Source organism: Suillus discolor (genome assembly GCF_016758755.1).
Source record: "Suillus discolor strain FC423 chromosome Unknown F5147scaffold_7, whole genome shotgun sequence".
In the NCBI taxonomy this organism is placed as follows: domain Eukaryota; kingdom Fungi; phylum Basidiomycota; class Agaricomycetes; order Boletales; family Suillaceae; genus Suillus; species Suillus discolor.
Genome location: NW_024541254.1, coordinates 1 through 17,740, shown reverse-complemented (window position 1 = coordinate 17,740; position 17,740 = coordinate 1). Strand labels below are relative to the sequence as shown.

General features: G+C 47.6%; 5 protein-coding genes across 5 annotated transcripts; 3 read left to right on the top strand and 2 right to left on the bottom strand.

Annotated features, from left to right (window-relative positions):
• The first annotated feature begins 1,337 nt into the window (after window positions 1-1,337).
• Window positions 1,338-3,923, top strand: F5147DRAFT_833901 (cytochrome P450). The gene is made up of 14 exons (XM_041443888.1): window positions 1,338-1,827; window positions 1,883-2,012; window positions 2,065-2,256; window positions 2,329-2,480; window positions 2,533-2,645; window positions 2,698-2,803; window positions 2,863-2,876; window positions 2,924-3,113; window positions 3,166-3,222; window positions 3,276-3,300; window positions 3,349-3,471; window positions 3,523-3,536; window positions 3,593-3,725; window positions 3,772-3,923. The coding sequence occupies exons 1-14, from the start codon at window positions 1,632-1,634 to the stop codon at window positions 3,854-3,856; spliced, it is 1,530 nt and encodes a 509-aa protein (XP_041297097.1). The 5' UTR covers window positions 1,338-1,631; the 3' UTR covers window positions 3,857-3,923.
• A 500-nt stretch (window positions 3,924-4,423) lies between these two features.
• F5147DRAFT_628973 (cytochrome P450) lies at window positions 4,424-6,180 on the bottom strand. The gene is made up of 12 exons (XM_041432744.1): window positions 6,058-6,180; window positions 5,859-6,001; window positions 5,694-5,806; window positions 5,534-5,639; window positions 5,461-5,474; window positions 5,223-5,412; window positions 5,114-5,170; window positions 5,036-5,060; window positions 4,864-4,986; window positions 4,799-4,812; window positions 4,614-4,746; window positions 4,424-4,563 (listed from the first exon to the last, which is right to left on the bottom strand). Exons 1-12 carry the CDS (start codon window positions 6,132-6,134, stop codon window positions 4,479-4,481), a joined length of 1,080 nt encoding a protein of 359 aa, XP_041297096.1. The 5' UTR covers window positions 6,135-6,180; the 3' UTR covers window positions 4,424-4,478.
• Window positions 6,181-6,606: 426 nt separating this feature from the next.
• Window positions 6,607-10,139, bottom strand: F5147DRAFT_743324 (uncharacterized protein; the record flags this gene model as incomplete). Its single annotated transcript, XM_041439596.1, has 11 exons — window positions 6,607-6,911; window positions 6,966-7,630; window positions 7,682-7,820; window positions 7,867-8,043; window positions 8,104-8,498; window positions 8,554-8,702; window positions 8,753-8,918; window positions 8,968-9,161; window positions 9,209-9,541; window positions 9,647-9,862; window positions 9,912-10,139. The coding sequence occupies 11 exons, from the start codon at window positions 10,137-10,139 to the stop codon at window positions 6,607-6,609; spliced, it is 2,967 nt and encodes a 988-aa protein (XP_041297095.1).
• A 573-nt stretch (window positions 10,140-10,712) lies between these two features.
• Window positions 10,713-11,298, top strand: F5147DRAFT_769131 (uncharacterized protein; the record flags this gene model as incomplete). Its single annotated transcript, XM_041441022.1, has 3 exons — window positions 10,713-10,926; window positions 10,977-11,118; window positions 11,169-11,298. The coding sequence occupies 3 exons, from the start codon at window positions 10,713-10,715 to the stop codon at window positions 11,296-11,298; spliced, it is 486 nt and encodes a 161-aa protein (XP_041297094.1).
• A 439-nt stretch (window positions 11,299-11,737) lies between these two features.
• Window positions 11,738-15,017, top strand: F5147DRAFT_769130 (uncharacterized protein; the record flags this gene model as incomplete). Its single annotated transcript, XM_041441021.1, has 11 exons — window positions 11,738-11,817; window positions 11,874-12,035; window positions 12,090-12,268; window positions 12,582-12,628; window positions 12,680-12,916; window positions 12,971-13,194; window positions 13,298-13,399; window positions 13,460-13,588; window positions 13,638-13,744; window positions 13,799-14,525; window positions 14,600-15,017. 11 exons carry the CDS (start codon window positions 11,738-11,740, stop codon window positions 15,015-15,017), a joined length of 2,412 nt encoding a protein of 803 aa, XP_041297093.1.
• Window positions 15,018-17,740: the final 2,723 nt, after the last annotated feature.

Here is a 17,740-nt window from a genome sequence, read left to right as displayed (position 1 = left end):
ACACAAAATTCATATCCCATTCTGCCAGTGGTTTGTAATATAGTCTTACAACGTCTCCGAGATGCCCGACCATATGGGACGGAGAGTTCATTGCTAACTGAATACGAACTCAGTCATGCATTGCGAGTATACTAAGACTGAAGGACTGACATCATCAAACTGAGTGGTGGCCTGTAGCGAGGCTGAGCTGCTGGGAGGCAAGGGCGACGTAGCAGGGAACTGAGAAACGGTCAAATCAACTCTAAAAAACGAGATAAGTAGATATTAGACGAACATTCCATGGATCGCGAGGCTATAGAGGAGGAACTGGATTCGTTCGAGAAGTAAAGTGAAAGAGTTTGCGGACATGGCGAAGGAAAAGAGGTTGTTGATGGTCTACTTGTAGGCGAATGGATTTGATGCCTGGGAAAAAAAGATGATACAATGACAGGCCGTCTCGTTGGGATTCTGCGTACGACGGCATGACGACGGGTTGTGTCAGACTGTTATAATTCATGTGAATTGGCGTAACGTGATGATAATAGTGGGATACATACCTCAAGGAAATGCTAGAGAGTAGCATCGGTCTTTGAGAGAAGGTTAGTTTCACAAAAGATGGATTCATGTGGGCCTATGCGTACTTTGGGGAGGGATAGACTGTATAGCAAGTAGAGCGGAGGTCGGTTTGTGTATGTAGACATTGGATTCATCGTAAAACGTGCGAGCCAGTCGAAGTGAGTCAGGTGAGAATATGAGAGCTTCCAGGACAAGGTCGCCGTCGAAGGAGGCAAAGAACTGTCGGAACCAGACGGCCCAACTTGAAAGCTTCATGGTTTTGTCATAGAAAGCACTGTCGAGGAGAACGTCGTCAAACAAGAGTGCAAGAGCAAAGTCAGTGTGCTCTTGGAAGGGAACTCCGATGGTCTCGACGCGTTGAGTTCGTAGATTGATACAGGGATCGTGGCTCTAATTAATGTTGAAGTCGATCATTAGCGCGCCTGGCGAAGAATAGTTTGCACAGATCAGCACCAAGTACTATTGGGTGCCATGCTACCGATTTGCCTCCTTGCTCTGTATCTTAATTCAATATCATTCGAATAGCAGGAGAAAAGCCGTTCCTGACCCTTTTCCTGACCCTTTCTACAGAGTATAGACTGCTTGTAGTAGCCTGTACTACACCAGGTGTTGGCGCTGCGCGTAGGTATAAGTCCCGTTTTCCTGGACAGGCTTGACCGGTCTGACCGGCCGAACTCGGCTAGGACCTAGGTGAACAACCATAAGTACATCTTAGTAACTTGTTCTAGTTTGTTTACTCGCTTGCACGGCAGCACTAACCGAGATAGCGTACGCACAAGATTAATAGCATCCCACACATCCGAGTCGCCCGAGACTACACTAAACAGTGGTACGCACGAGAATAGCATCCAACACATCCGAGTCGCCCGAGACTACATTAAACAAATGATGGGGAGGAACTTCTTGTTTGGAACGCATATTCGGAACTCTAAACACATCCATAACTAAGGCGGTAATGGGTAATGAACGGGTTACGCAGTGTTAGTTTCTTACATGTTGAAGAAGCAAACTGACGATTTGAATAATATAAGACGAACTAACACATGTGTTGCGCTCGACTAGCATAATCCTTTCTCATGCTCTCCTCTGCTATTCTCGCTCTAGGGATATCGTGCATTATTGCCCTGGTTGTCCCTTTGGGTCTCATTCGCAGACGCGTCTACCCTATGCCTTTGCCACCTGGCCCTCGTCCCTTACCATTCTTAGGCAACGCGCTGCAATTGGATACTAAACGACCTTGGCTCACATATACTGCGTGGGGGAAGGCATATGGTTGGTAGCAAGCCAATAACCTTCTTGTATTCGATTTCATACTACCTGATCACAGGAAACATCATTCGCTGCCGCGTACTTGGGATCGACTTGATCATCATAAACTCCGAAACCATCGCGCAGGACTTGCTGGAAAAGCGCTCTGCAAATTACTCTGGTCGCCCCATTTTTCGCATCAACGAATTGTATGCATTGCCGGTCTTCATTCAATTTGTTTTTCATCCACTGATGACGCAGAGCTGGACTGGATTTCAATACTGCACTGCTTCCGTATGGTGAGACTTTACGACAACATCGCAAGATTTTCCATCAAGTCTTCAAGGCCGAAGTCTCGGCCTCATACCACGAGATATACTCTCGCCATGCAAATAGACTGGTCATCAATCTTTTACTAGGTGCCACTGATGACATACAGCACCACGCTGAAGCGTTCGTACCTAATCCACCGGTGCCTGAGTCGTTGTGACGTATCGTCCAGCTAACGATCAATCCTTGTGACAGATACGCGGGAACCGTAATCGTAGCCGTGACATACGGAGACCTTGCTCACGGCAATGAAGGCTCATATCTTGCCCGCGCGCACGAACTCGCTGAGCTTTCACAACAGGTTGTTACTCCTGAAAAGGGTGCCATGTTCACAGCCTTTCCTTTCCGTGAGTGCCTCTGTCGACGACATCATTTTGAATATTTAGCATGAGGTTGCAGTCGAAAAGTTGCCGTCTTGGTGCTTCGGTGGAGCACATTCCCTGATAGGACGCACTAGAGAATTATCTCAACAGCTTTTAAACGAGCCCTTCGACGAAGTGAAGGCACAGATGGTACGTTTGCGCAGTTGTGAATGAAGATTTCGCCTGATCTGTTTGCGTGAAGGCAAATGGCACTGCTTCACGCTCATTAATCAGTGACTTTCTCAGCCAACCTCACGATGACGCTGACGAAGATACGATAAAGCCTGTTGCGTTCACATCATACATGGGTAAGAGACTTCATTTATCAGGACAGAATTCATCTATTGACGGGAATTCGGCTTCTTAGCTGGCATGGAAACCGTGAGTCGCCACTTGAGTAGTCCTGATTTTACTTTGATGTCCCGCAGAGTGCAACCGTATTGCAGACATTCCTGCTGGCTATGGTGCTCTATCCTGATGTCCAAGCCCGGGCTCGTGCAGAAATTGATCAAGCTGTGAGGCATGATAAAATGCCGTGCCTTAATGACAGGGCGTCCCTGCCCTATATTGATGCCATTCTCTGTGAGGTCATGAGGTGGCATCCTCCCGTCCCCCTAGGTTGGCCGACAGTAACATAAATTTGTGTTTGCATGGCTAACCATGTGCACAGGAGTTGCACATACAACCGCCAATGATGATGTTTACGGTGGGCACTTTATACCCAAAGGTTCGAAGTCGCATGTGTCAAGGTTGTTGTTGACTCATTCGTAGTTCAATCAGGTACAATAGTAATGGTCAATCAGTGGTATGTCAGGGTGGAGTACATGCGATGGTTGAGCTGAACACTGTTCAGGGCACTGTCTCGGGATGAAGACATATTTCCCGATGCGTCGCGCTTTGATCCTAGTCGCCATCTAACTGTTGACGGGAAGCTGAAAAACCCTTTTGTCAACCATCTTGCCTTTGGTCACGGCAGGTGAATATTTCACACTTGTTATCATTTCCAATCATTCATTGATCCTCGCAGGCGTATTTGTCCTGGTAGGCTGATTCATGGTTGATCTGGGAGTGTTGAGGATGACAAATTCCCTTGGCAGGTCGTTGGTTTGTAGAGTACAGTCTGTGGACTGCAGCTGCTTCCATACTCGCTGTTTTGCGCATCGACCATGCCAAAGACCCAGACGGAAACAGGATTGAGGTGAACCCGGAGTTCACTACCGGCTCATTGATGTAAGTGTAGTATATATTCAAGCGCCTGCAGCTGACTCTGCCAAAGTCGCCCCGAACCATTTCACTGCTTGTTTGAAAGCATTAACACAGCGAGAGAAGGACACCTTCGAGCGATGATGAATTCGGAGTAGACTTAGTCTGTACGATGAACAAGAGAATTGATTTCGAATACATTGATTCTTCAGAAACTACTAATAGATCCGTTTCCAAAATCTCGTGAACCGGCGTAACCAGGCTGCATATCGTTGATCGGTTCACGGGCCACCCTTGGCACCACTTGGAAAAGGTACCAAAGGCGTCCACCTCCGCAGGAGTCTCCTCTTGGATCTTATGCAAGACTGGTGTGTTTCGTAGAACCTTCAGCGAGCAGGAGTGAGGTGTTTATTCCATCAGAGATCCGGGTACATGACTTTATTCTGGGGTAGCAATGAAAACAATAACGAAGCAGAGAAACGAACAAAAATAAGACAATAAGAGACGGAGAAGAACGACGAAACCTGGATGATCATGCTGGCAGTGTGTTCATGCCGTGTCTAAATCCCAGTGATAGCACTGGTCTGAATTGGTTGTGTTTTATCGTCGCCGCTGCATGTTGCATCTGGCGATAGTCTGAGATCGTGTGAGGTCAATTATCTCTTCCAGGACTCGGAGAGCTGCATGCGATGGGTTGTTTGTCAATGTTTTTCCTGACAGTTTCTGAGGAATCAATGTATTCGAAAGCAATTCTCTTGTTCATCGTAGTACATACTAAGTCTACTCAGAATTCATCATTGCTCGGATCTGTCCTTCTCTTGCTGTGCTCACGCTTTCAAAAGAGCAGTGAAATGGTTCAGGCTGACTTCGACAGAGTCAGCCCGCAGGTTATTGGATGCATACTAGGGCACTTACATCGTCACGCCGGTGGTGAACTTTGGTTTCACTTTAATCCTGTCTCCGTTTGAGTCTTTGGCATGATCGATGCGCAAGACAGCGAGTATGGCAGCAATCGCAGTCCATAGACTGTTCTCTACAAACCAACGACCTACCGAGAGCATTTGTCATTTTCAGCACTGCCAGATCATTGATCAGCCTACCAGGACAAATACGTCTGCAAGGGTCAGTGAATGATTTAAAATGATAGCAAGTGTGGAATATTCACCTGCCGTGACCAAAGGCAAAATGGTTGACGAAAGGGTTCTTCAGCTTCCCGTCAACAGTTAGATGGCGACTGGGATCGAAGCGCGATGCATCGGGAAATATGTCTTCATCCCGAGACAGTGCCCTGAGCAATGTTCAGCTCAAACCGTTGCATGCACTCCACCCTGACATACCACTGATTGACTATTACTGCTGTACCTGATCGAACTACAGATGAGTCAACGGCAACCTTGACTGATACCAATTCGAACCTTTGGGTATAAAATGCCCGTCGTAAACATCATCATCTAAAGTTGTATGTGGAAATCCTATGCAAGGGGTAAGTCATGCAAACACAAAGCTATATTACTGACGACAAACCTATGGGGGCGACAGGATACCATCTCATGACCTCGCGGAGAATGGCATCAAGATAAGGCAGGGACGCCCTGTCGTTGAGGCACGGCATTCTATCATGCCTCACAGCTTGATCAATTTCTGCACGAGCCCGAGCTTGGACGTCAGGATATAGCACCATAGCCAGCAGGAATGTCTGCAATGCGGATGCAGTCTGCGGGACATCAAAGTAAAAATCAGGACTGCTCAAGTGGCGACTCACGGTTTCCATGCCAGCTAAGATGCCGAATTCCCGTCAATAGATGAATTCTATCCTGGTAAATAAAGACTCTTACCTATGAATCCTGTCAACGCAATAGCCTTCATTATATCTTCGTCAGCGTCATCGTGAGGTTGGCTGAGAAAGTCACTGATTAATGAGTGTGAAGCAGTGCCATTTGCCTTCACGCAAATAGATCAGGCGAGATTTTCATCCACAACTGTGAGCAAACGTACTATCTGTGCCTTCACTTCGTTAAAGGGCTCGTTCAAAAGCTGTTGAGATAATTCTCTACTGCGTCCCATCTGGGAATGTGCTCCACCGAAGCACCAAAACGGTAACTTTTCGACTGCAACCTCATGCTAAATATTCATAATGATGTCGTCGACAGAGGCACTCACAGAAAGGAAAGGCTATGAACATGGCAGTCTTCTCGGGAGTAACAATCTGTTTTGCAATATCGATGAGTTCGTGCGCGCGGGTAAGATGTGAGCCGTGAGAAAGGTGTCCGTATGTCACGGCTACGATTAGGGATCCCGTGTATCTGTCATAGGGATTGATCGTCAACTGCACAACGACACCAGTGGATTGGGTACAAACGCTTCAGTATGTTGCTGTAGGTCATAGGTGGCACCTAAGAGATTGATGACCCACCTGATGGTGGGGTAGTCATGCATGATAGTACTGTTACTAGAGTACAGACGTCATGCATCTTGTACTGCTATCCTAGTCTGTCATTCATGCATGGTATACATCAGGCTACACTGTCCCTTGCCATGCATGGTGTCTTGGCTGCACCCCCAGTCTTGCATAGTAGTGTCTTGCCGTCATGCATGATAGCCACCGCCTTGCATAGTGTCTTGCCATGCATGACAGCCGCTGCCTTGCATGATACCCGCAGTGTTACCCCATGCATGACAATCATGGCACCATACATGACAGCCGCAGTCTTGCATTGCGTCTTGCCATGCACGACAGCCGCTGCCTTGCATGATATCATGCACGACGCATGATAGTTGCCTCCCACGGTGACCGACGCCCACTGTTGCCTCTCACGGTGACCGACACCCATACCACACTGAGAATAGCAGGCCAAAATGCATCATAGTAGATAAAACGTGACTACTGTACAAGCATGTATCTCAAAAATCAAACAGTGAATGTTGCTGTGTCGATGCTTGTTGCTGCTGGGAGGGTAGGTGTCGTCCACAATGCCTGAAATTGAGCCGATAAAGCCCTGCGCAGCGATGCCTGGCGTTCGGCATAGGCCTTCAAACCTTCCCTCAAGCAGTCATCCAAGTGTTCTGAATCGCGGCCTTGTCTTTGACACCACCACCAGTCTGCCTGCCAGTCCAGGAATGCAATGACCCGCCGTTGCTCCTCCTTCAGCAAATCGACCTCCTCCTCCCATCGCATCGCGCGCGCGCGCGCCTTGCACCATTCGATACGAAGGGCTAACCATAAGCATGTCTGTCAGTGCAAGCAAATTGAAAAATATTAGGCCTTACCATCATGTAGGCCAACACTGGCGTCCTCTGCCACCCCCGGTGTCTTCCAGATCCACGACAGGTGTCTCGTCCCCTCCGTCTCCTTTTCCCACATGTCCTTCAACGATTTCAGGTCCCTGTTGCGATTGAGAGGCTTGAATATATCTTGCCAGGCCGGGCCTTCATCGAGAATCTGCGCCAGAGCAGTGAGCGCCGCCCTCGCAACTTCATAACGCTCAGCGGCCATGCTGACTTTGACATCGGTCTTATTGATAGTACTTCTTGCGCGGGTATTAGCTGCTTGGCCGACGATGTTGTTATCCTTGAATTTATATAGGTGTGAGCGGAGACGCAAAAGATTTCGAATGTCCTTTAACGCATCATTTGCTTGGGCGTAGCGTAACATCCATTCGAAGCGATGAAGCTGAGTAGGACACTGTGTGTCTGGGCCGACTGCAGATGGTAGCCACAGATTAATAGCTTTGACAGCGGGTGTTGCATCCGTAGAGGAGCGTGCACAATCTTCATTGGCGCGTAGGCGAGACACGAATGGCATATAAAGCAATTGGATCTCCTGCCACCCATCAACTTTCCTGCGTAATGTATTGGCATGCAGCTGGACCTTAGCGAGTTGGTGGTCGGTTGCATGGGCGCCGAGTGCTGCTATCTCATGCGATAAACGTCGTCTGTGTGCTCATTAGTTCTTTGCTCGTGAATTCACGAGCTGGTTAACTTACTGTTGATCTTCTAGGTCAATTGCGGAACTGATTAATACCGAGGGGGGGACTTCTGCATGAAGGGAGACATTTGTGCCAGACTCAAGTTCTGCGGCTTCAATACGTGCGAGTTCTAGACGAATAGCAGCCTGTGTCTCGGCTAATAAAGTCAACGGAGAGAAATTGAAACGAACAAAAACACATACGTGCTACTCGGACCTTGAATGGATTTGGCTGCATGCGATCCAGTTCCCAAGCCTCTATGTCAATTCTCCATTCGGAAATATCTTGTGCTTGCAGGCAGCTTTCAAGTTCCAAAAGCTCGCGTTGATGATCGGCTTTTTGCTCCACGGCGTTTGCTAATTTTCGAGCAGTGAGTCGTCCTAAGTGCAATATTGCATCATGATTAGTAGAAAGAACAAAATGCCAACGACAATGCTTACCAAGCTGGACAACACGCTTCCAATTCCAATCACCGAAATGGTCATCGAGTGTATCACGCCGAGAGCCTGGGCCCATCTCCTTGGTGCTTGATGCGATCGGGTTAATATTAGCCCACCCGCGTTCCGGAGCTTCGCCATCAGTACGACCAACATGCCGAGAGAAATTAAAAGAAAAATCAATCTGGCATGGCTCGATGTGGGCCGGTAGATGGAATTTTGGAATAAGAAAGTTGACCTGTTTGTTGTCGTGATCCAGATGAAACGCGGAAGGAAGCTTTGACATCCGCGACCACAGATGCTTGGACCATTGACACGCGATATCGTATGATATGTTGAGAACGATGACGTCGTGGTGTTTCATTGCCGAAAAAAATAGGTAATCCATATTAATATACCTGTGCAGTGTTGTAAGGCGGTAGCGTGACAAAATAAACAATGGGGAATACATACTTCTCGCCCTTCTGTAAGTCACCAACTGCGTTGCGAAGTTTCATATTGTGCCTGGCACAATCCACCGTCCCAACACCTGTAGCGGCAAGGCCTCTAGACTTCTTTGTATCGGCCATATTCACAGCGTTGTGACTGGCGCATGTACTGCGCTATCGGTGACTGAGTTGTTTGCAACAATCGTTGACCAAAAAAGACTTACCTCCTGGTTCCGGTCTTTATTGTCTTCTAGATATGATTTGTACGCCTTCTCCTCCACAAAATACGACCATCCCTTACTGACTCCAGGATCAACAATATCACTTGATACCAACTTCCGCTTCAGACGGAAGTTGGCATCGATGCCAACGAATAAAGCATACAGCCATCTGTGTTTGGATTAGAAGGTAAAGAATTTTGAACCAATATGGAACTTACCGCTTATCAAGCGAGGCGTTCTCCCAGTTCTCCGGCAGGTTTTTTCCGGGGTGCGGACAGGCAGGGCAGAGCACTGCGCACTGTCCAGGCTCTGTTGTCACGACGCCATCCGGACAGTGTCCCCGAGCGAAACGTTTGAGCAACTTGAGGATTCGCCATTCGTGCACTACTCGCAAGAATGTAGGATAACGGTCCTGTAGTTCTTGTTATCACAGTGCTTCGCAATAAGTAAATAAAATACCTTTGGCGGATCCATGCCCATATTGTTGGATAAGCGCGCGAGGGCTTGATAGAACTCAAACGCGGAGGCTTTAGACTCAAAAGACAGTAAGTGATACTGTTCGAGCACGCCGAAAGTAGCCGCAGTTTTGGGGTCAGTAACGGTTGCTGGAAAGAGTCGAGAGCATAGCAGTTGCTTAACGTGTGTTTGCATGGTCCCACAAGCACAGAAATCCAGTCCCACTTCATGTATTCCAGTCGAGTCGATTATTATGAAGTCGTCATTGAACGCACGGTGAGGGTTGCAGCACGTGTCTCCGATACGGTGCCCCAGCTGAATGCGTAACCCCAATGACTTGAGGGTGATTCGTTCGAAGAGTAGTTACCATTCCAGCGCTGCATAATAGTAAATACCGGATGTCAGCGGATCCTAAAGTATAGATCTTGGGAATCACATTACCTGAAGACGATGTAAGGGCAGACATCGGTGCCGTTCCACAGTACACGAAGGGCAGTAGAGTTCCTGTAAGAAGCAATCTGCGCATCGGATGGTTGGGGCATGTTCTTGACAGTGTCGACAGACAGAATCCTCGGCGTAATCTCTGCGGCCTTCCAGGCGAATCATCTCGTCCAAAAATGTGGGGCATTCCGGCTGCCATGCTGCAAGGGGGTGATCCTGGTAGGTACAGGATAAGCAAAATGTTGAGAATAAAGAACAAACTTACCCCGGCTGTGCGTTTCCTCTTCGAAGTCTCAGTCTCGACGCGAAACTCGTCAGGAATCGGCATATAGTCGAGGAAAGAGCCAGCTTGGTATATTTGCCATTGGTTAGATGCTGGTGGTGAATCCTCATTACGGAGAAGAGTCATAGGGGGGACAGTTGTGGGAGCAACATGGGCGCCAACCAGGGACTCCGTGCGTACTAAGGGCTTGCCAGATTGGAATGTGTACATGGAGGCCGTGTGGATGTTGGCTGAAGGCGTGTCTGCAAGCTGCTCAGCAGTATGACGCACTAACTTCTGTTTTTTTCTTGCCCATTGTGAACGCAGACAGTAAAAAACGAATGAAAAAACGAATGAATTCATCACAGCGAATAAATTTGAGACACGCCTTATCAATTGCATCACCCGACATCCAAGGATCTTGCAGTGGTGAATCAAAGAAGTGTTTGTTTGTATCTGTTGAATTTAGACGCATCCGCCAAGCCTTCCTGAGACTCACCTAGTATTACACTTGCATACACCATGACTATTACGTTGTGGGCGATGAATCTATCGCCTTCCTCTCCCACCCAGAATCAGTCGCGAGCCTCCATGGTACTACCATAAATAAGCTGCCAGACGGTAAGTGTCTTTCTCCCATCACTCCACTTCAACCCGAACACGAACATTACTTTACTAGATGACATCAAACAACCCAAGGCTCGGTGTCTTCTAGTCACGCAGTCGGTAAGTTTATGATATTTTTTTTAAAATGTGCACTGACTCTCTCTAGATGCTCTTGTGACAGCACTCATGAATCTTAACATGAGTTCTGTCACTGCCCATGCACTCGTTACCATCATCCAAGCAATTGCAGATGGTGGCCAGACCATTCCGTCAGCAGCCGTTCACCCTGGACAGAAAGATCACACAGCCGATTGTGATGTTGAAGACAATGCTGATGAGGGAGCTGAGGCTACTCCAGCCTCCACCACCACTCCACCGCTCTCCTCCACCACACTGGCACCCGATATCGGCAGTATGCTGAAGCCATCGCGAAACTCTCGCTCTGCAACAATGCAGACTTAGTTGGGACCAACGCAGACTTAGTTGGGCTTCCGCCCAGATCAGTTTCGTATAAAGGGTTCCCATACGAGATTCCGGATCTGTCTGCTGAAGGGCCCTTCTACTGCGTGATTAAAGGCAAACGTGTTGGAGTTTTGGCCACTTGGTACGCCTTTTTTTTGGCTCTATCTTACGCACTTAACAATCAACCAACAGGGAAGACACTTCTCCCCAAGTCACGGGGGTCAGTGGTGCTATCCATAGCCGCTGTCCGTCAGTTGAAGTAGGCGTTGCACGGATCCATGCAGCCATTGAACGCAATAATTGTCAGTACTTGGGGGCGTGATATACTGTATATACAAGTCAAGTAGTTGTTCATAGTGTGTATCATCCGAGTCACGGCAATACTGAATTGGTTCTCTTGATCGAACATACGAGTGAAGGGAAGGCCAGTAGTTGAACGAACGCGGCACTGATAAATAAATCCTAAGAAAGTATTCTGCGGCAGGTAAAACATACAACACGCCTACCACCATGTAATGCTGGCCTTGTCCTGCATCAGACTCTGTTTATTTCATGAATACAGTCGTTTATCTTGGTATGTTGCATGAAAAAATGTTGCTGAGCATGTATTCTTGAGTCTTGCAGTGCATACAACGAACAGGCATTCAAACTCGAATTAGGTAACTTAGCGACTCGGATGTGATCACGCATCATTCGTACTACTTACTAGTCTTTCTCTCTCTCTCAGTCTCGACATTCAACACCTCTTTCACACTCCTACCATGGCTCGGAAAAAACTGCACAAGTCCAACAAAGAACGCCAAGAAGCTGCTAAGGGATACAGAAAGGTGTATTATGAGAGGTACGTTCATGTTCTTTCGAGTCGCAGTCGCTAGTGTTCATTGCATCCTCCAACAGAAACAAAGTCGCCATCTTGAAAAAGATGAAATTAAAGTATCATGATAGTACATCGAAGCATCCGCAGCATCCAAGGTATCTACGCACAACCCTTCAGAACTCCGAGTCAAACGATACAGGAGACAGCGGCGATACAGGAGCCAGCGACCTCACTACTAGATTGTATGTACTCAATCGCCATATCATTTCAAACTCACTTTGACAACAAACCTTTAGATCTGAACCGCAGATTAAATTCCATAGGCTTGTCAATGGGTCCACCCATAAGTTCTTGGATGACCTGGTGTTGCAGTATACGGGTAGCACTCGTTCCGAAGACTCACGGCGGCCTATTCTGGATGCACTTGATATCGCTCAAGAGGCCGAAGAAGCAGTTACAAGAAGTGGAGATGATGGTATGCAGTGCCGGCAAGTCATACTATTTCTTGAAGACATTCTCTTGCGTGTTTTTGAAGATGATGACATCACATCTGCACATAGTCGAGGATTTCTTAGGTATCAGTTGACATCCGATTTCATTATTATGTAGTGATACAGGTTGATAGCTGTACTACGTGTAGATTGGGTGACCGCATCAATGAGATTCAGGTTAATAGACTCAAGCGTGCCGTGTGCTGCCGTGTGTTCATGTCATTCGGCAATTGCCTTGTGGCTTGATGGAGCTGTATTGATGCTGTAAAATTTTCATTTTGTTATTTTTGCACTCAGGCGTCAAAACGTTAAATCCCCATCACGAAATTCAAAGAGAGCGAAAGGTGCGCGGGCCGATCAATTTTTCACACAATTGCCTAACATATATCTCACAGATGGTTGCTAGTGAATGGACATCTAAGGAGCAGAAGGAGTGGTTAACGGCACAGCTTCCCGGGTATCAAAAGTGCTCGACTAAATCTAGCTATGCAAAGTTCTGGCCCCCCATCTATGAGCAATGGGAGCAGCAATGGCCCATATATAAAGAGCTCTGGCCAGAACTTCCCGATGAGGATGGTCTGAATGCCGTACAATCGGCAGCAAAGGGGAAGGCAGTAAAGAGGCGTCAGAAGGTGATGTCGTTAGTTAATTGTGAGCTTGAGATCTTAACCGAAAAGTAAATGAAGCAACTGCGCACCTGGATGTCGTGGCATTCGGGTAATTCCGCATCTCGCAAAGGCAGAGTGGCGCAATCTTCCACACGGGCCACTCGTTTACTCAAGGACCTCCTCCAGCCTCGTGGTGCAAGAGCTCTGAGCGAGGCCGAAATGTACTCCCGACTATATTATAAAACCAATATCCGTCCAACTGTCGAAGCTGCAGTTAGCGAACGTGGCTCCACAACAGAGAGGTGAAAGACTAACGATTGTACGAGAGGTCACACGTCAATGTTGGGAGCGAGAAGCCGATGAGACTATTATTGCGGACGTCAAGGCCAGATGATGAAAGCAAAGGAAATCGAGGAAGGCGAATACTGATGCAGATGATGAAGACGCCGAGGCTCTGGAGGACGAAGATGAAGAGGAGCAATCACCAACCACCGAGGATATGCTTGAGTACGTTCTTCTCGACTATTTTTTTTGATTTGTTTGTTGAGCAACATGTCATTCAAACAGAGCACAGGAAAACTTACCTGCTATCTTCAACACAATCCTCACGTACCTCGAGCACCAAACTGGGTTTTCGTTCTTGGTGTTAATGGGTGGGCCAGATCCCTCGAACAACAACAAAATCTCTGTCGCATCGTAAGTTTGTGAATGTCTTGTGAACAAATGGAGCGCTTACTAGTAGCAGGGTTGACGTCGGTACCACCAAGCTGGGACATTCAGCCCCGCAATTATTGCCTGACTTCAAGGAACACTTTCTTGGAACGTATCTGAAATTCCTTCAAGGTGTACAAGGTAAGTTAATCGTTACTGTCAAAAGGGCATTGCACTTACGCGACAATGATGTAGGCTATTCCTCCCCCGAACCTGAGATGAAAGGCGATGCCAAAAGAGCGGTAGCTGCGGACAACGGAGAGGCCGGGGATGGAGACCAGACGGACCTTGAAGATCAAGACGAAGTAGATGCTGACCCTTTCACAGATGAGCCGGAGGAGGAAATAGAGGTGTCGCAGAGTGAGGGGAATGTTTTGGACGGGAGGGAGGAACGTCAAGAGCAGATTCTCGATATTTATTCGCCTAACTATGCTATGCCCATGCATGACAATCCGACTCAGAAGCCTGACACCATGCATGACTCATTGCAGCCCATCAACATGCATGGCCTCCAGCAACCCATCAACATGCATGGCCTCCAGCAGCCTGAGGGTCAGGCAAATCTCGCCATGCATGATGCCAACTCATCATACTTCGCCAACTCTACCAACTTCAGCAATGATGGTCACTCTGCGGATCTCGGTCAACTGCTCAGCAATCCTCAATTGTGGACTTTCGCCCCTCCACCAATCTATGATCCGCTTCAAAATTTCAACAGTTTCAACCATTTCAACCCAGTCCCTAGCTACCCCTACCCCCAGCCTATGGGCTATCCCCAGCCTTCGAACTACCAGCCTTCAAACTTCCCCCAGCCTGCGAGCTACCTCCAGCAATCCAGTGGCCATCTGAGCCATGCTTTACCACCGTCACCACCTGCCACCGACAATTCTCCTTCGTCTTCTTCAGACGGCTCACCACCACTGTCACCTATTCCCACACCGTCTCTTTCAGACGGCTTACCACCGCTGTCACCTATTCCCACTCCGTCTGTTTCAGACGGCCTACCACCGCTGCCACCTGTTCCACACCGTCTGTTTCAGACGGTTTACCACCGCTGCCACCCGTTCCCACTCCGTCTCCTTCGGTCACCTTACCACCACTGCCACCCGTGCCCACAGGCGATCCTCCCTCGGTTCCAGCAGGCCTTCCTCAGAAGGCAGCAGGTGGTAAAGCTAAACGCGCAGCTTCTACCAGCCAGCCCGAACCCACTACTCGCAAGTCCAGACGTCCACCGAAACCATCTACTCGCAACGAAACCGCTAATGCCATTGGCGCTAATGCCCTCAGCGAAATGCGGGAGAAGGAAAATACGGCCACCGTGGGGGGAAAAAAGGTCCGTAAACACGGACTGGAAGCAGGTGGAGAGCCTATTGCTAAGTACTGCGTACGCTTCATCGGAAATAATGGCCACTGACCGTTGGTTTAGGAAAAAAAAGGTGGCTGCTATTTCCACGGCCCAGGCTTAGTGCACAGGTATCTGACTCTTCGTTTTACTTATTCTTGTCTTCTTGAAAGTGATTAGTGACGCATCTTGATAATCCCCATACCCGTATCTTCGTAGCAAACATATTCGTAATGTAATCTTGAGCAATATATTCATATCTTGTAGCATCCGAGTTGTGAATGGGGGAACTTACTAGCTTTTTGAGAGAGTCGCTATCACGCGCATACGAAGGTAAATGTTCAATAACGGGCTAGTAATAGCAGGATGACAGTAGTAAGACATGGGGGAATTAAGTAAACAAGTCTTGTGGTAGTGTTACATATATACATACAGCAGATTCGGACGATCATGCATGATTAGTAGGCCATGCATGATGCCACGCATAACCGGGCAGGAAAAACTTGAAGTACAGTAACCATGCATGGTATCAGGGTCATGCACGATATCATGCATAGTAAGGTGGCGGTAGTAGTAATACTAGTACTAGCACCCCATGCATGATACCATGCATAAAACAGTGGGAGAACAATTGTGCCGATCCACGTGAGCCATGCATGATGGTATGGTAGGTTGACCGCCGCAGTGGCAGTCATGCATGCTACCATGCATGGTCTGCTATCTGTGATTCTCATTTCTACACATCATGCATGGTGGCATGCATGGTCTATCTATGATTCTCATTACAGTACAAACATGCATGACTACATAACTACAGTACTAGTTATATCATACATGAATATGACAGCATAGCCTGACCAGTGTTATCCTTCAGCAATATTCTTGGTGTGACCCTCAGGCCCCTATGACTGCGTGTTCTACGGCTTATATTGCACTGGCATCTTCAGGTGCCAGCAGCTTATGTTGCGCAGGAAACTCGGCTTACGTGGGAAATTCCTATATAAGGGCATATCTTGACACAAAATTGCGAAAGGTGTGAACGGTGGTGCCGACTGAACTTGCAAACTGCCCGTGGTGTGGTATTAATTATTTAACTTCAGGCCATCCTCCCGACCGAAGCTGATAAGGCCTCTACCACCAGGGGAGCAAGTCCCCAGGACTTGGTTCCAACACTTGGGTTGACTAAGCTCCCAATAGTGCTGGGTGGAGTCATGCTAATGTCACATGACATCACCGGTCCATGATGACGTCATTGCATGTGAAGCGTGTGGGGTGAGTCAAGAGGTGTGCGTTCGCAAAATCCCGAACACAGAGCTCAACATTAGAAGCAAAAAAACATTAATACATAGCCACATGAAGTTACGAGCAACACATTTTAAGTTCCTCGCCCAGCCTCAAATCATCGTAAAATTGTTAGGCGAGTACTGTAAAGGGGGTGTTTTTACTACTGTAGAATAGGTTTAGATAGTTATCTTAATGAAACACGAGCATGTAAAGACGGTACCTGCTAAATGTCAGATCTTGGATGTGATTTTCGAGAACACGTGAGTGATCACTGATTATATCAATACGACACATCAATATCGATTCAACGTGTCTCGTCAATGACTCGCATCTCTCTCTCTTAAACCTCATTCATTATGTATTCTACGACTCATCAATTTACACGTTACGACTCATGGTTTGCTTCAAGTAATAACGACGACAAAACTGCATACATCACGGACTTCGAGGACGATTCCTATCAAACGATGCATTACGGATCAAATCATCATTCACATTATTCTAATACATCATCTGGACATTCGTGATTACTTACTTTACGCACCTATTCCAGTCGCATACGTACTCGTTTTCACGCTGCAGCTGTCTGTTTTGCTTTGCAATAGTTGAATTGATTCATTTTGACTTGACATTGTACGACGAACGACTACCTAATATGGCTAAATTACATGATCAGTAACGCTGTCATCACGCTGTCACGGTAGGCGTAGGGGGTACCCAAGTTACGACAGGTTAGTGTCTTGAACTACTCGATCGCACACCTCTTGGGGTGAGTGGTGGGAAAGCTGCTGGTGTCGACATGTAGTCCAACAGTGTGGAGGGCTGGGGTTCGAACCCAATTAACCCGGGAGTAAAACTCAACCAGGGCTCGCGCGTGGACCGCTGTGAATTTTGTCCGCTGGCGCCCTTCATACTCTCTTGTTGACTCTCTTGCATCGATCATATCATGGAGGACAAGAATCGACATGCTCGTGAAGCTCGATGGACAGGCACTGGTATCAAAATTAGAAGGAACGACTATTCCATCTAGTATTTGGTCTTCCTAGTACTTATCTAAAGTGTTTGCTCCTGTGACAGGTCCTCCAGACACAGTCTTCCTCGTGCTCAAGGACATTGGCTGCCACTTCTACTACCCATTCAGTCTACTGCGAGTACTGCTGCACTAAGGCTGAGTGCTAGTGTACATCTTTTATACGCCACAAACTCCAAAACGTCCGGCTGGCTACCCATGTATACATAACGCTACGTTCATATTTCCATTTCGTTCCTACCCTTCACCTTGTATTCATTTCTAAACATGATAATGCTCTAACTTCCTCACCAGCCTCAGGATACCACTCATCCCACTATTCCTCTCAGCTCATCTTCGCACCATCTGGCATAAGATTCAAATCCATGTAAGTATTTATACACGTACCTTTTAGCCAGCTGGCATACTCATTTCACAACTCAATGGCGTCTTCTCTTAGACTTACAATGTGTTCACGCCCACCCGTATGCATCCCAAAAAA

Bases quoted from the DNA above. Each gene is read 5' to 3' on its own strand.
- F5147DRAFT_833901 (XM_041443888.1), top strand. From the start codon at position 1,632: ATGCTCTCCTCTGCTATTCTCGCTCTAGGGATATCGTGCATTATTGCC. The intron at 3,114-3,165 runs GTTGGCCGACAG...CCATGTGCACAG, and splicing joins GCATCCTCCCGTCCCCCTAG to GAGTTGCACATACAACCGCC. The intron at 3,301-3,348 runs GTATGTCAGGGT...AACACTGTTCAG, and splicing joins ATAGTAATGGTCAATCAGTG to GGCACTGTCTCGGGATGAAG.
- F5147DRAFT_628973 (XM_041432744.1), bottom strand. From the start codon at position 6,134: ATGCATGACTACCCCACCATCAGGTGGGTCATCAATCTCTTAGGTGCC. The intron at 6,002-6,057 runs GTTTGTACCCAA...TCCCTATGACAG, and splicing joins CTACAGCAACATACTGAAGC to ATACACGGGATCCCTAATCG. The intron at 4,987-5,035 runs GTATGTCAGGGT...AACATTGCTCAG, and splicing joins GCAGTAATAGTCAATCAGTG to GGCACTGTCTCGGGATGAAG.